At 44.1% G+C, this 15,970-nt stretch overlaps 1 protein-coding gene across 3 annotated transcripts in view; it reads right to left on the reverse strand.

Annotated features, from left to right (window-relative positions):
* Positions 1–15,970, reverse strand: part of TTYH3 (tweety family member 3) — a 74,702-nt gene that overhangs the window by 23,228 nt on the left and 35,504 nt on the right. For all 3 annotated transcript variants that reach the window (XM_056335153.1, XM_056335150.1, XM_056335152.1), the window contains exons 2-5: positions 11,191–11,360; positions 3,028–3,139; positions 2,180–2,400; positions 1,325–1,420 (exon numbers count right to left, since the gene is read on the reverse strand). In XM_056335153.1, the coding sequence (XP_056191128.1) occupies positions 1,325–1,420; positions 2,180–2,400; positions 3,028–3,139; positions 11,191–11,360 (599 nt within the window). The remainder of the gene's footprint in view (positions 1–1,324; positions 1,421–2,179; positions 2,401–3,027; positions 3,140–11,190; positions 11,361–15,970) is intronic.

Consider the following 15,970-nt stretch of genomic DNA (forward strand, 5'->3'; position numbering starts at 1 on the left):
AAAAAAAAGTATCTATCCCTCGGTTTACCAACTTTAATTCTGAGTAATCCCTATTCTATGAAAGGATCTATGGCTCACCTTGCAGAAGTAATGGAGCTTCACAAGACTGACCTCTGTGCAACACTTGAGTAAGACACTAAAGACTTCACTATGCTTTTTCCAAATGGACATAAAAATTATCAGCCATAGATCAGCAAGGTTCTGTGGTTGTGACATAAGGATAACATGGCTTGGTGCCTCCAGCTGAGCACGGTAATCAATAAGACACATTTGCTGTTCTACTTTAAATAGAGATGACTGGGTCAGTAACTGACTGTTTGGCTAGAAGATCTAAAATTGGCATTTCACCATCTTGCTTGGCTGTGATACACTTGCTTCTTTATGCCACGTGCTCCCTTTGGGGAATGCCTTAATATGAACTTCTGGCTAACAGGGAATGAAATTCTAATTTAAACCCTGGGTTTACCATCTGTGCACACACTTGGACTTTTGTCTCTATAACCTGCCAGGTATGAAGTCATCTGGCAAATAATAAATCTGAATATGCATTCCAATTATTAATGGCATCACCATGTACCAGGATAAACTCTTGGCCATGTCAGTTGTCAAACTGTCACTATGTTTATGATACCAGTATCTTTGCCAAATATGCCAAGCTACACCAAACTACAGGACAGGGAGAGCAGTATTTTTTTTCTTGTAATGAGGCCCAAGCATGGTAGCATCTGTAGTGCTTTTTCAAAATAGACATGTGTTAGTATTGCAGTACCATGGCAACGAGAATCCTCCTCATAACTGTACAAACTATTGCCTGTTCTGTTTAACATTTCTTCAGGTGTGACAGCCAAAGGTAAACAAGAGCAGATCGTGACACAAAAGGGAAAAAGGCATGCTACCAGGTTGTGCAGACACATGCAACGCTTATCGTCAACCAACAAATGCCTTCACAGCTGTAGAGAACTAAAGCAAGATTTTTAAACCCTGTAAATTTAAGGGTGGATGTTCACATTTGGAGGCTACCGACGCTAACCTAGTGGAAAGCAAACTACCGACATGAGTTCTTCACCTTTGGAGAGAAAGCAATGGACACCAGTACCATTGCATTTTATAGCCCAAGAACCTTCCTGTGAACATCTCTCATACATAGCCCTAATCCTACCCACAGAGCTACACTCTACAAAGTCTTTCTACGTGGAGAGGCAAATTTAATATGTTCAGTTCTGTAAGTCCTTGATATCAACTGACAACAGTCCAGAGGTTTAAACTAGCAGGGACCTGCATTCAGTTGGCCGCCTTTAGGCACTGTGCCTGGGTCAGGACTTACCCCATAAGAATGGCCCTGGAGTTTCTAATGAGCCCAAAGAGCACCAGCAAACATATCAGGACATGGAACAGGAGCAGGCCCAAGTACCCCAGCCACCTGCAGCAAACAAAAACATAGTCTGCAAAGGAAAACTGGTGTATAAATGGTGCAGGTCAAGAAGCTAGTGGGACTCATGGGAAAAATATAGCCATATTCTCCAAGTAAAAGGCACCAGTAGCAACTCATCTTCAGAGAACCCTGGATATTTGCTGGCTCTAGAGTCAAGGCAGGTAAAATCATTTACACAGTGCACCCAGCATACACAGTTGTTGAGAAATGAGACTACTAGTATTGTTCTAGTGTAAAGTTACATGCAACTGGACACCATCAGGTGGAGAAGAGGCATTGCAGCTTCTTGAACTTCCTAGACATTTATTAGAAAATGCTTCAGTTATTTATTCCACATGTATGAATAAACGTTTTCTTTTGTGGAGTACAGCTGATGCAAACTTTTATTATATATGTTTAACAAAAATAATGTGTCATGCAACTACAACACACTTACTAGGACCCAACAGTACCTATCTTTGTGGCTAGTTTTTCCCCCCTTAGTGTTAGAACACAAGCCACAGATTTTGTACATTAAGAATAAGTTTCCCTTCAGCCGGTAATAAACACAGTTAAGAAAATAGTTGTTATGCAATTGGATTTAAACCAAATGCAGTTTTGTTGTAACAAACAAATCAGCTGGGTGGGCCAAGAGCACCTGCAGTAATATAGAGAGCCTTTGGCTCAGCCACTCAGAACACACACATAATTGTTGCAAAACAGGCAAGAACAGATGCTACAACCACTACACTACAGCATGCTACACACCTGTACCAGTCATAGAGGTCAATCTGAATTGCGAGCTCCTCCAGAGACAGCTCTTCATTCTTCCAGAAGGGGATCTCAGTTGTTTGCCTGACTAGATCATCCAAGAGACCCTGCAGTTTCTGGATAACATGCAGGTAGTCTGTCTGCTTCGTGAACATCTCCTCCAGGACAAGCAAGTTTGGTTCCACTGTTTGGTTCAGAGCCACTGCAGTATCTAGTACCTATGGTATGGGAAAGAACAAAGAAAAAAGAGAAAAATAATTGAAGGACAAGGAAGTGAAGATAGTAGAAGAGGATTCACTCTTACTAGCGAGTCATGGACAGCTTCCAGATTACCAGTCCTCTGTCTTAAGAGGCTCAGACTACTTACCTTTCAAAAGCAACTTATAAGCATCTATAACAGATTGTTTGCAAGTAGTCCAATGATGGCACCTCAGCTGAGCCCTTAACACATGTACACATTTTGCAGCCATCAGGGTTGCAGTATGATACCACGAAATGAGAGGTAGCACACGAACAACTGATTGTACTAAAATGATACAATTTACTAAGATTTGTCTGCTTTGGCCTGCCTCTTCTTCTGGGTGTGGAAAAGAGATGATCGGAAGCTGTTTTTAAACCTAGCAAAGAGAAGACTTCATTTAACAAGCTGTGTTTGCTTCAATATTTTTAGAAGAGTTGAAGAAATCACCATTCTGTTAGCGGAAATTTTAGCACATCTTTAAGCCCAGAGACTAACAAAAAATAGGAAGAGATACCAGCACAGCCAGATCCAAGAGAAAAGGTGCTGAGCAAGTCTGCTTATTCCCACACTTCCTATTTTCTAGCGTGCCTCTACTAGTGCTTACCCGGTCTTGGACACCCGCCACAGTGCGGTTCGCATGGCGTAGCGAGTACGTCAGCCGGTGAATGCCGTCACTGGTCTCTCCATTGCCATAGAAGCCAACAGCAATTCCAGCACTGCAGGGAAAGAAAGCAAGAAAGGGTAGAGTTAAAGCTAAAAGGCAAGCTATTTAATGCATGGTTTACCACTGCAGCACCCTTGGTAGTCACACCAGCACTTTCCACAGAAAGGGAAGCCACATGCCTCCCAAAGGGTAGCTGGGGTAGTTGTGCTCCTCAGCAACCACTAAAAAAATTCACCTGTAAGTGTACACCCGTGTTCTCCACACAGCCACCGATTCTCTGTATAGCATCCATAAAATGAACAGCAAAATACCACCCCTCCTCAATACGTATGTTTCATTTATGGTACAATAACGAAAATGTGTTAAGAGAACTGTTAAGAGTTCAGATCTAGCCATGGGTACCAGAAATCCAGCCAGCCAAGCCACTCTCCAGTGGCTCCTGCAAGAGGCTCCTCATTGCTGTGTCAGGAGACACATGCCTTCTCCAGACATGAAATACAGATTGTTTCCTTACATTTTTTAAAAGCAGGACACAAAGAGTGCACTGACTACTTGCCCACGGTGGTGGTTCCTCTAGATAGATATTTCACAGTGTAGAGGAGACGGCATGGAAAATGTATGAACATCATCTACACACCAATTAGAGTACTGAGAAAGAAGGCTTAATAACTTACTGGGACAAAAAGCTTACTTATTTTTAAAGCAAGTAAATTTCAGGCTTATAGACACAATTCAACTCCAGCTGCTTAGCAAATTACCACCTATCAGCTGATTTGCCCTAACTGTCCACACATATCAGCCTGCCCCAATTATGAAGTAAACCATATTAGCTTAAACCTCACTTAAAGGAGGAAGATCCTGTAAATGAGTTGTAAGTAGGAGGTTCTCATGCACATCAGTGATACCTCTTCTACTAACACATCACTGCAGAACTCACAGTTCTTCTTCCCAAGTCCATTTTCCCTAATAATAGAAGGGAAAGAACTTGTGAAGGGGTCACACAACTAAACTCAGGGCAAACAAACATCACCAAGGTACAAATTCCCTATTCTCATGTCACATTTATTAGCTTCAGAGCACCCAGGATCTTTTCCAGGAGGATTCTCAAGACACCAAGGTTGTGTTTGTGGTAGTGGAAAGTGGTGGTGGTTTTGGTGTAAATCTAGAGTTATTCTGGATAAAACATTTAATTTCTTCCCAACAACTTCGTGCTTGGGTTATAGCACTGCCCTCACAGAGTCGGTTTGAAGGAAGAGAGGAAGGAAACAAGCCAAACAGCTTTCAGAACAAGTAAGCATAGTGCCTTTGTTTAACAGGAAGGGTCACTAAAGGACATGAGGCATTCTTCATCACCATCACCACCCGGCTGGGAAATCAACCCAAGCAGACAGGCCAGAGCAGGCTTTGTCTAGATAACAGACCCTTGCACAGATTTGCCCTGGCATATATATCAACCTGCAGTCCGAAGGACTGTTTCGGCTCTCACTTCCCTCCTGCAGGAAGACACCAGTCGTCCTTTCCCCCTTTCCTGGGCTCATCTACTTCAGGAAGAATAAGCACAACAGGATAGTTCACCTGGTTGCATTTCTACTTTCTCCTCATGCATACAAGAAGCAGAGACCATGCACTGGAAATGAATCCATTATGAAAATCTGTGTCAGATTTTTCCAACAACTGAATCCCCATAAATTATAGACAGCTTGGCCCATAAAAGCTTCAGCTGAAGAGTTTCTTCCAGAGACAGTAAGCAGCCTACATCATTAACAGGAAGAGAGGCAGCAGATATGTAACTCTTAATATTTAGTGTTAATACTAAATCAGCCGCTTTCTTCATGAACGCCATTTCTCAAACATTTTCCTAATGCAAATGATACTGATAATTAAAAGGAGAAAAGCCCTCTGCATTCTTCCCTGGTTGCAGCTATTACCAGAGCCTGGTAACGCATGCCTAGGATGCACAGGGGTGGAGGAGATTAAAAAAAAAGCCACACATATACATATACACACACACCCCCCAAACTAGAGAGATTACAGATCCAGAGCTATGCCCAGCATAAAGCAACTCAGCCTCCCATGGTGGCAACTACAAACCTGTGGCTTGAATCTCCCCTTGGCTTAGAGCAAACAAATTCAGAGACCCTTTCACTCTCCTGAGCAACAGAACACTAGCAGTTGTTTCTACTATAGACACCAAATAAATTCCAGAACATTCCTGACATTGAATAGCGAGCAATTTTTATTCAGCCTGTTACAGCTACTAGAAGCCCATTCTTTCAGCAAAGACTTGGTTAGCGCCCAAAACCTGCTGCCCGGCTCTCAGTATTCCAAGCACAGCAGCACTGTTTTGGTGGAAAAGTCTCAGAAACTGCACTCTGAAGCAGCAGCAGTCATCTTGTCCTTAAAGCTGCAGCACAGCTAGGCAAATTAGCCAGTTTACTCAAAGGTAGGGTTTATGAAGTAGTAGCAATGACAGAAAAGTGACTTGAAACTCGTTACCCTATTCAAGGCAGAACTACTCCAGTAGGCTTCCTATCCAGCCCCAGAGGAACCACAGCTTCGACTGCCCTTAAGCCTCCAGGCATAGTCCCTACTCCAGAAAGAAAACACTAGAGCAACAGGAATTGAGATAAAAGCCATTTAATTCAAGTCATAAATTCCTCTAGACACGGGTATCACACATTCACTGGAAACTACGCGTAAAGCATTAATTATTCCATTACTGCCCAGCAAAAGCCAGCTCTGCTTGCCCTGTGCTAGCAAGGGCCACTTGCACAGCCATTCCTGCTCCTAGGAGCAAGCTGTACATTTGTGTGGCAGTTCCCCCCCTTTCTATCACACTAGAGGGGGAAGGAAACCATCCCTGAAGCCCAGGCTGGGGGCAGCTGCCCAGACCCACAGTGTGACTTGGGGGGACAGAGCTGAAGGGCAGGCAGCAGGGGAACTGCGGCTGGGGGAAGAGAACTGTTGCTGTTCAGTTGTCTGCTTGCATTTGGCTTCACCTAAAACCAACAGTTGTTTCAAATCCCTGCCTACACACACCGGTGTAAGTCGCTATTGTTTAAAGCAGATTTAAGGATTTACACTGGTTTTCAGCCACCTTTTATTTGATTAAAGGGAAACAGAGGGGCTCCTCCTACTTAAGCACGTTCTTTTAAAGTAAAAATAGATCAACTCATCTTAACCCAACAGTGTAAGTCCTTGAGGTCAGGACAAATCACGTGGCTTCTTGCACAAACCACGGGAGGTTCAGCAGCCCAAGATACAAGAGATCCATCTCCCAGTATGGGATAACAAAATCACCACCCAATGGGGAAGGCTGCATTTCTGTCCTGCAGCATGGATACAAGAACAGCAATCCTGAATGACACAGCTTTTTTTCCACCCTAGCACCCTCTGGAAGATACTCCAATGCATTCTCAATGTTTCTATAGGAAAGTCATCTCCACTTCTGCTATTCTTGCTTCTGTCACACTCCCCTCCCCAGCACTCACACACGCCTCTCCTGAATCCACAGCATCCCATCCTCAATTACTCCTCCAAAATCGACCTTTGTCAGCCTCCTGTTGCTTCCACTACCCCCGCCTCTCCCCTGTCTTCCTTCTCACTCATGTTTTTGAATAAGAATATTTTAAAAAAAATTTAAATCATCCATCAAGGTAATTTAAAAAGTTGCCCCTGCTGTTCAACACTGCATTTCAAAAGTCACTTGGCTACCCAGTCATTTCGATAAGTTTTAGAAAACCCACTTCTGTTAAGTCAAGAAAACACTGCACACCTGAACTTAACACTATCACCACCAGTGTACACCCACAGAAACACCCTAGAAAGAGACAGTGTGCTATACCAGCTCTTCAAAAAGTTGCATGATGCAAGACGGAGGAGCAGCATGCTATGATTTCTGTGTACTCCTACAGGTACAACAGTAGGATTTAAAGTACTGCAGGCTCCAGGAATTCAAGTCTGGAGAACAGCTTCCCTGCTGTTTGCATGCAAGAGTCACATGGGCTTAAGACGTCCCTTGATAAGGAACCAGAAAAAAAAAAAAAGTGTAATTCCAAATTAGCTTGCAACATGACCTACAAAAAAAAGTTTTCTGGGTGACAAGGTATACATGAACAGCAGAGCATTCATCTGATACAGAGAGCATATACATCCCTTCTGGTGGCAAGATGCTCCCATTGTAATACACATGCACACAGTAAAAACCCCTCTGGGTACCCAGTCACCAGTCTGAAATGGTGAACACTAGCCATTCACATCACATCCTTAGAAATGAGTAATCTAACTACACCAAGTCATCTTTAATTACAGGAACTTCATAAGGAGAGCCCTTTTTAGACTTCATGCTCTCCGGAGGAATGTTAATTTGTCTGACTAATTACTACCTTGCACTTTCGCACGAGGGAAAGCGCTATTACTGGCACTTGAGAAAGCAAGTTCTCACCATCTATTTGTACCCATTTCTTTTAGCTATCCTCTACCACAAAGCTTCCTACCCACCTCCAGAGCTGAGCTCCATCCTGAGAGAGTTAGGGACATCTAGTTGCTGGATAAGATGATTTATAAGACAAGCCCCCACACAGAAACCTATCAAAATTGGACTAGAAATTAAATGAACTAAGTATTGAAGGAATAATCTGGGCAAGTAATTCCTGAAGCTTTGTGGCTAGAGAAACTGGGAAGACCCATTGGAGAAATATTTTGTTGGAGAGCTCCTGATAACCAGTTTTGTCTTCCTGCTGAGCCAGCAGGAAACATCAAGTCATTAGGAAGCAGTGATCCACAGTACAAACAGCCCTCTGGGATTAAGTACTACCTAGTTAAGCATGTACAAGGCACAGCTGGACTTAACCAGAGTTAACTAGTTCTCAGCTACGAAGACACCAGTCCAAGCTGTGCGGTGTGGTCAGTACGCTGGACGGAAGCGAGGGAATCCAGAGGGACCCTGACTGGCTTGGGAGGTGGGCCCATGTGAACCTCATGAAGTTCAACAAGTGCAAGGTCCTGCACCTGGGTCAGGGCAACCCCCAACATCAGTACAGGCTGGGCAGGGAATGGATGGAGAGCAGCCCTGAGGAGAAGGACTTGGGGGTGTTGGTTGATGAGAAGCTCAACATGACCTGGCAATGTGCGCTTGCATCCCAGCAAGCCATCCGCATCCTGGGCTGTATCAAAAGCAGCGTGGCCAGCAGGTCGCGGGAGATGATTCTGCCCCTCTGCTCTGCTCTGGTGAGACCCCCCCCTGCAGTGCTGCATCCAGCTGTGGGCCCACCAGCACAGGAAGGACACGGACCTGCTGGAGTGAGCCCAGAGGAGGCCACGGAGATGCTCAGAGGGCTGGGGCACCTCTCCTATGGACACAGGCTGACAGAGTCGGGGCTGTTCAGCCTGGAGAAGAGCAGGCTCCGGAGAGACCTCACAGCAGCTTCCAGGGCCTGAAGGGGCCCACAGGAAAGCTGGGGAGGGGCTTTGGACAGGGGCATTTACTGCTAGGACAAGGGGTGACGGCTTTAAACAGAGAGGGCAGATTTAGATGAGGTATCAGGAAGAAATTCTTTACCGTGAGGGTGGTGAGGCACTGGCCCAGGCTGCCCAGAGCAGCTGTGGGTGCCCCATCCCTGGCAGTGCTCAAGGCCAGGCTGGATGGGGCTGGGGGCACCCTGGGCTGGTGGAAGGTGTCCCTGCCCATGGCAGGGAGTTGGAACTCGATGGTCTTTAAGGTCTCTTCCAACCCAAATCATTTCGTGATTCTATGATTCACAGTACTCTTGACAGATAGGACCAGCTGCTGTTTGGAAACTCTTGCTGCTTCAGCATCCAAGCTACCTCTCTCCTCCTGCATATGATGCTACAAACTGCTTCCCAGGTCATCCTGCTGTCAGGCAGACATTCAGAACAGCCTTATGCCCCATCACTCTGAAACATAACAGCATCTACTGGTCTGGCACTTCTGTTATATGTAGTGCACAGCTAGGATAGTATATATACTGTGGACTAATCTTTACCTGTTGGCATCTAACTGGGACTTCCTGCTAGCACAGATTACATTCCTTACTTGTCAGAAGCCTTATCTGCATTCCCAGCCAGATGCTGAGCACAGAACACCAAGAGGCACCAGTCAGAGTGCACTGTCACATCCAGCTGCTGTTAAGAAGGGCAGAAAATAGACCTCAGCTTTGCAGGAGAGCAGCAGCACTAGGGCAGCTCTTTCACTCACAACGGACGGCAACCACCTGCTATTGCTCAAGCACGCTGACTTCAGAGTGGAAATTTAAAACTTAAAAATCCCACAAACATTCATCCGGTATCACTGTAGATTCAGGTAGAATATTAGTTTTAAGGATACTCCTGCATTTAATACTTGCAAAAACAATCAGTACACCAAGGATGAGAACCAGTGGCTCCCATTTTGAGGGAGCCTGATAGGTTTTCCAGCTTGCAGACTTGACTGGGAGTCGCATCAAGTTTACCAGAATTTATATGCTGACCTTCCAACTTTAAATTGTCTCTCACATGCTCTGAGAAATGTGCGAAATACCTCCTTCTCACCCTTTCTACAATTAAAACCAAACACGGCTACCACATCCTGCAGCAGCTGTCGTGGACACATATGCTGCATAACAATAGCTAACAAGAGCCTGCAGAAGCAGCACCTATAAATAGCATCAGCTAGAGCTTCTGTAAGAAAGGGTTAGGACCACAGCACTATCAGTGAATTGGAAGGGATGCAGCTGAAGCTCTTAAGATCACTTAAAAAAAAAAAATAAAAATGAAGGAGGCTGAGATTTCTTCCTTGCAAGTTGTTCTCTGGTTTGCTTTCCCATGCCAGGCACCTACTTCCAGTCAGCAAAGCAGAAGAGCTCCCTGCCAAGATGTCAATACTGGCTAGTGCACTAGCTCTCCTCAACACTGAGCCCCTGCCTCTACAGGCAGTTCCATCCCCAGCTGCTAAACTCACAGCACAATGTGTGCTCTGCAACGTTTGTTCCAGTACGTCAGGGGTTTTCTATTCTCTTAAGTATGTGCCACGAAAGAGCAAACACACAAACGCATTAGTAGCACGATCCAGCCCTTGAACAGCTCAGCCTTGCCGGCACAAAACATGCTTCCAAACAGATCACACACCAGATCCACCACCTACCATCCGTTGATATGAAAAGTGAACCACAAGATGCTGCAAAACCACAGCTGTCTCATTGTTTTCTCCTCTCTGAATAGGGGACTGCTCCCAGCCCTGCAGAGAGGCAACTAATACCCATCTGGAGTCTTGGGCAAGAGTAGACAATGCTTGGAATCGTAAGACACACAGTGCTCAACCTCTGGGCACACATCTGTAGAGTACAGAGTATTCATTCTGCCCAAGTCAAACCAAACTAAGTCTAAGGCTCCTTCCAGAAGTCTGCAAACATGTCACTGCTTTCAGATGCCCCATCGTTAACTTTCTAGGAAAGATGATCCTCATTTGTGTTGACAACAAAAACCAAACCAAACCCAAACGCCAGAAAAACAAAATGTAAATTTTTCTTGGTTTTCAGCAACCCTTTTCACCTCACCTCCAAAAGCTTCTATTGCTCAGTCAAAACATGAAGTGTTGCCAACACTAGCACCATTACTAGCACACTTTGGTGATGGCATATTAATACAGATAATGAAACGCAGCAGTGACTTCCACAGAGTGCAAAATCTCAATACCCACTCCCGTCAAATACCAATACTTCCAAACCCCAAAGAATCATCTGTGCCTCTTTCTTCCTAATCTACCCTCCCACGTATTCATTCTTTTTGGACACCACATTTTATGAAAACTGTCTAAACCTGATAAATATTTCAACTGTATCCATCCTATTTCAGCGATAAGCTCCCAAGTGTCCTTGATTTACCACTTGCAAAGTACCAAAGGGGAGGACAGTAACTCTTCACATGGATCAAACCATGAGGCAGTTCAGCAAGTTGTAGGAAGTAAGAAAATCCATTACAGATGTTTAAAACATACCAACTGGAAAGAGGGATTACTGCCAACATTCATTAACTACAGACACAGCATACCAGGTACGAAAACACCATCCCAAACAAGAAGGAAGATCTTTCAGGCATTGACCATACCTGCACACCAGGGTTGCGATGATGACACACCATGCTGTACAGCAGCAGTCAGCATTTAGATGCTCTTCACTCTTCCGATGGCGGCAACACAGCCAAAATGAGTAGAACAAGAGAAAAAGCAGGTCCAGAGCAAGGCAGGAGAGTGCGACGCCACCCAACAGCAACAGGGCCTGTGGAAAACAGAGATGGGCATCACATCTGGCCACGGCACAGCCACAGCAGGGGATGGGAATCGGGGCCCAGATGTTTGAGGGCTCTGCAGTAAGACAGCACTTCTGAAAGCACACCTTGAAAGCAAGTTGTTTTGTATATTTTTAAAATGCAATCAGGAGATTTTTAGCCCCATTTTCTCCCCTCTGGATCACACTCTATGAAACCATGTTCTGCACCTAAGCAATAAACAGCCAAGCCATTTTGTTCATCCCAGTCTGCAAATAGCCTAAGTGAATCAGAAAGGGCTTCCTCTTTACTCCTGAGCGGAGGTCAGCAGATTTAAAGGGAAAAAAAAAAAAGTTCAGCCAGCTGCCTCTATCTGTACAGTTCTTTAATCTTCATGAATAAATATGCAGGCTTATTCATTAGAAATCCAAGTGCATGAGTGGGTTTGAAAGGGGGTGGAATTTATTATACGTGCGTGAGATTGATTTTAAAAAACCAAATCCCCATGCAATGCTTCTGTTCAAGGTAGACCTAGAATAAATTCTAAACCCCTCCATATACCATCCACATATATAGGTACAACAAACGTGGATGCTACAGACATACTGGCTTTAAGCTGAATTACTGTGTTGTACTTATTTCTACTCAGATGTTCCCAGGAGGAAAGGAAGCAGTGTTTAATTCCATTCCAATTTTTTTTTTTATTCAGATAATCCTAGGTGAAATAAAAAAAACCCATGCAAAACAATTTTGTTAAAGTAAAAAAATAATTTAAATCCACTCTAACACCAAACCCAGCCACACTTCCCCATGTGAATAGAACAAGGACATTATTTCATCCATAAGCTTTTTTTCATAAATCCTTGGTAGCGGTGACAAATGTCAACTTATTAGAAATTACTCAATTACCTGGAAAGCACCTAAGGCACCTACTGCTGCCCCAATATTGGGAAGACAGACATAGATCTGTATCACCAAACCTAAACCAAAGGTTTGGGTTTTTTAAAATCAGTATCTCTTCTTTCCCCACACAGAAATTTCTTACAGAACATTTATACACTTCCTCCCGATTGAAACAACCACCTCCTCCTGGTCAAAGAAATAAAACAAAGAACGCTGCAATTAAAGCAAAATTCTACACAAAACTCTAACTGTTAGACTGTTTCTAACAGGGTCTGGTAGTAACTTGCTCTTCATAGGCTCTCCTTCCCCTTCTTTGCCCCAGCTCTGCTCCACAGGTACTCCCTGCTGAGTTATTATCCTGGCAAACCATACGAGCCGTACAACATACTTTCCGGCCAAGAACCGTCAGTGCGTGCAGGCTGTAGGTCCCATCAGCCATACATAACGAGATCCACACCAGTTAAACCTAACTGCTGCATCAGAGATACTCCACGTAGCCACGTACTGTTTGCTTTCCCAGCCTTAAGAAACCCACCCAAAGCCCATCAAGCCCACTGGGATGGGGGGAGCTTACAGGTGCCACTTTCCCAAACTAACCAGCAGAAACTCTGTCCCACTGTAGAACGCAAACTGTGGGATCTTGAACAGAAAAGAGTGGAGGTGGAAGGGAAAAAGCCCTATCCCCCTTTCCCATGATTACGCCAGATGGTGTGCACACTATTCGAGTTCCTGAGCAAAAAGGGGCCATCGAGAGGGAAGCTGCGTTCGCAGCCCCACGTTCTCCCACTTCTGAAGCCTTGCCATGTATGAGCACTCAATGCTAATTTAACACATTGGCATACCAAAGCTCCTCGGGGATATTCTTTATTTTTTAAACATGTCAGGCTGCTGTAATGCAAAGCTTTCCTGCACTTCTTTTTTCACACCCTCAAACCTTCCTGCACAAGCTAAAAGGCATTACTGCTGGAAAGACGAACTCAGCTGAAAACATCCTCCCAGCAACTCTTCATCAGCAAAAATTCACACTGCAGCTCCAGATGTAAGGGAACAGCCTCCATTAAAAGGAAAAAAAAAGAAATACTAAAAAGAAAAAAAAATAATTAAAAGACTGCCACGCAGCAAGCAACCTGAAGTTCTCATTTTGAAGGGACACTTCATTTATGCTTTAATTTATGCATCTGGCCAAAGGGACTTGGCTGGCCACTACACCATGATCTGTGTTTCATTTTCCAGAGAATATTTGTTTTCCATTAATGGATACGTGCCATGACAACAAGTGAAATCATCCAGCAGAGCAGTTATTAATCTTGCTGACTGATGAGTCAGTTTAGGACCCAGAGACTGGCTGGCAGTGAAAGCCTGGTCACAACCAAAGATATGCCGGTGCCTGCTTGTCAGGATTAAACGACAGTATTTAGGAAAAAAGGGGGCTGAGGTTGGATAAATCCTCAGACACTCCATTCTGCAACAGTAAATCTGAGACTCTGTTATCCAAGCCCACGTTATCCCAAGTAAATGTAAAACTATGCACTGGGCCTTTTGCCACAGAAGAGCATCACTTCATCTTCGAACATTTGCTGAGCTATCAGAACCTTTATAGCAAATGATGCATGAACTGCCCTTACAGGAAAATGGGGACAACTTGGAGGAGCAACATTTTACCATCATGCTGACGCTAATGGCAGAAGTAGAGACAGACCAGTCCCTGAAAATGAGTGTAAATCCAAGTGGTATCAGCCAGACTGGCAGGAGACAAAGCTACAGTGTTAGGAAGCACTTTCAAAATAAAAGTTAATAGCAGTACACAATGAAGTAACCACACGCAACATTGCTAGCTTGGAAAGGCTCCATGAAACCTGAATACATTCAGTCTTGTACAGGGACGGTGTTCGACAGCCTGCTACAGTGTTAATAGACTTTCTCAACTCTAGCATGGTTGCCAGAATTCATGGTATTTACTCTCTTGCTGGGAATAAGGCAGCAAAAAAGGGGCAGAAAACACAGAGGTCCCCATGCACAGAGAGAGGCACCACCACAGTAAGAAACACTGTGAATGGCAAAAGCATCCCCTGGAAAAATACCCAGGGACTGGTTAGTGCTTCCACATAGTATGAGGGCACCCATAGGTGCTGATACTATACCTAATGATACACCCATAGATCAGCCTACAGTTAGCAAAACCCCTTGGTCTCTGAGACCACACCTTACATTACTGTGGATCAATTAAACCAACATACAGCCTTGTCTACTGGATGAAAAATGTCTATACAAAGGATACAGCCACTTTCAGCTTGCAAGTTCCAAACTGTGATCCACATCATAGTTCACTGAATGCATCTGTGGACCGCGGTCCTGGAAGGCTAATTTTAGGTGCTGAAACTGCACTTAAGGGATGTGTGTATACTCCATTCCATCCCAGCAGCCACAAAGAGAAGCTATCTACATAAGAACATGAAAAAAAAGGGATATGTAAGATACATTTGAGTCTATTTCCTTAGAAGGGAAAGCCTAAAAAAAAAAAAAGCCATGACACAGTAATGCAGGAGGTAAACAACCAGCCACAACACTCATGTGGAAGGTAAACACCAGGTTGCATTCACAGTAAGTGTCAAGGCTTAGCACTGCCTTAAGTGCTCTTTGTTTGTCACTCAGCTGTAGAGAGGAGTGTTGGCTTGGGGACCCTTCCTCACACTACCGTGCCCCCTCTACCACAAAGGTTACTTGGTACAAGAAGTCCTGGCAGCAGAAGAATTTTATGAAGTTCATTCCGAATACACATGGGCTCAAAATAATCCATGTATTTATGAAGTACAAGTTTTACCCAGCTCAACCTATCCAACTTCCAATTACCACATTCTTTAGACCTTAACTGTACTAACAGCAGCATGGCATAGTGAGCAGCTCTTTGCATGGAATAGATGATAGCGATTTCTGGACAGTACTGCTATTTTACTATAGTTAGAAAATCTACTAAAACCTCATTAAGAAATTTGAGAGCAAAGCTGAGGCACTCAGGTGGTTCCTGAAAAGCATCAGTTTTGCTTTTAATCTTCCACCAATAGTTTTATAAGGTATTTCACCTTAAAACTTTGTAATTCTAACCCACAGGACAAAATAGCTACAGCTTTTGAGCATTGCAACAACACAGCTGCCTTAATCTTTGCCAGACTGAGAACTGTATGTAGTTTTACCTCAAAGTTAACTTTTGCCAAAAGTTAAGCTTTCCACTGAATCTGCAACTAGTGTTCCTTCTGGATTTCCATGCAGCGACTTGAGATTGTGATAATAAAACAGAGAGAAGAGGTTAAAGGAGTGTGGGAAGAGAAAAACGTTCACCCAGAAGAACAAATGAAGCAAACTGGGCTGCTGCCAAAGGAGCACTCATCTATTTATTCCATGAAGGACGGAAGTCATCTTAGCAAGAAGAGAAACTGCTGTGGGATAGCATCATGCCTACACTACTTCCTACACCATTTTTTTTTTTCCCCCCAGACTTCACGACATCTTTAGGAAGCCTACATACTTATAGATGATGCGTAACTATGTCCTACCAAACTGATTTTTTTTTTTTTTTAAACATTGGTGACATGACCCCCTCAACTTGTTCTGAACTTACTGTGTGTTCAGAGACTTGATTTTCAATTCTGAAAAATGCTGTACTTGGTGGCTGTTGAGATGCTCAAGTGTCTCAGGATGCCTTCCATCCCACAGACTCCAC

This window comes from Falco biarmicus, chromosome 4 (assembly GCF_023638135.1).
Source record: "Falco biarmicus isolate bFalBia1 chromosome 4, bFalBia1.pri, whole genome shotgun sequence".
In the NCBI taxonomy this organism is placed as follows: domain Eukaryota; kingdom Metazoa; phylum Chordata; class Aves; order Falconiformes; family Falconidae; genus Falco; species Falco biarmicus.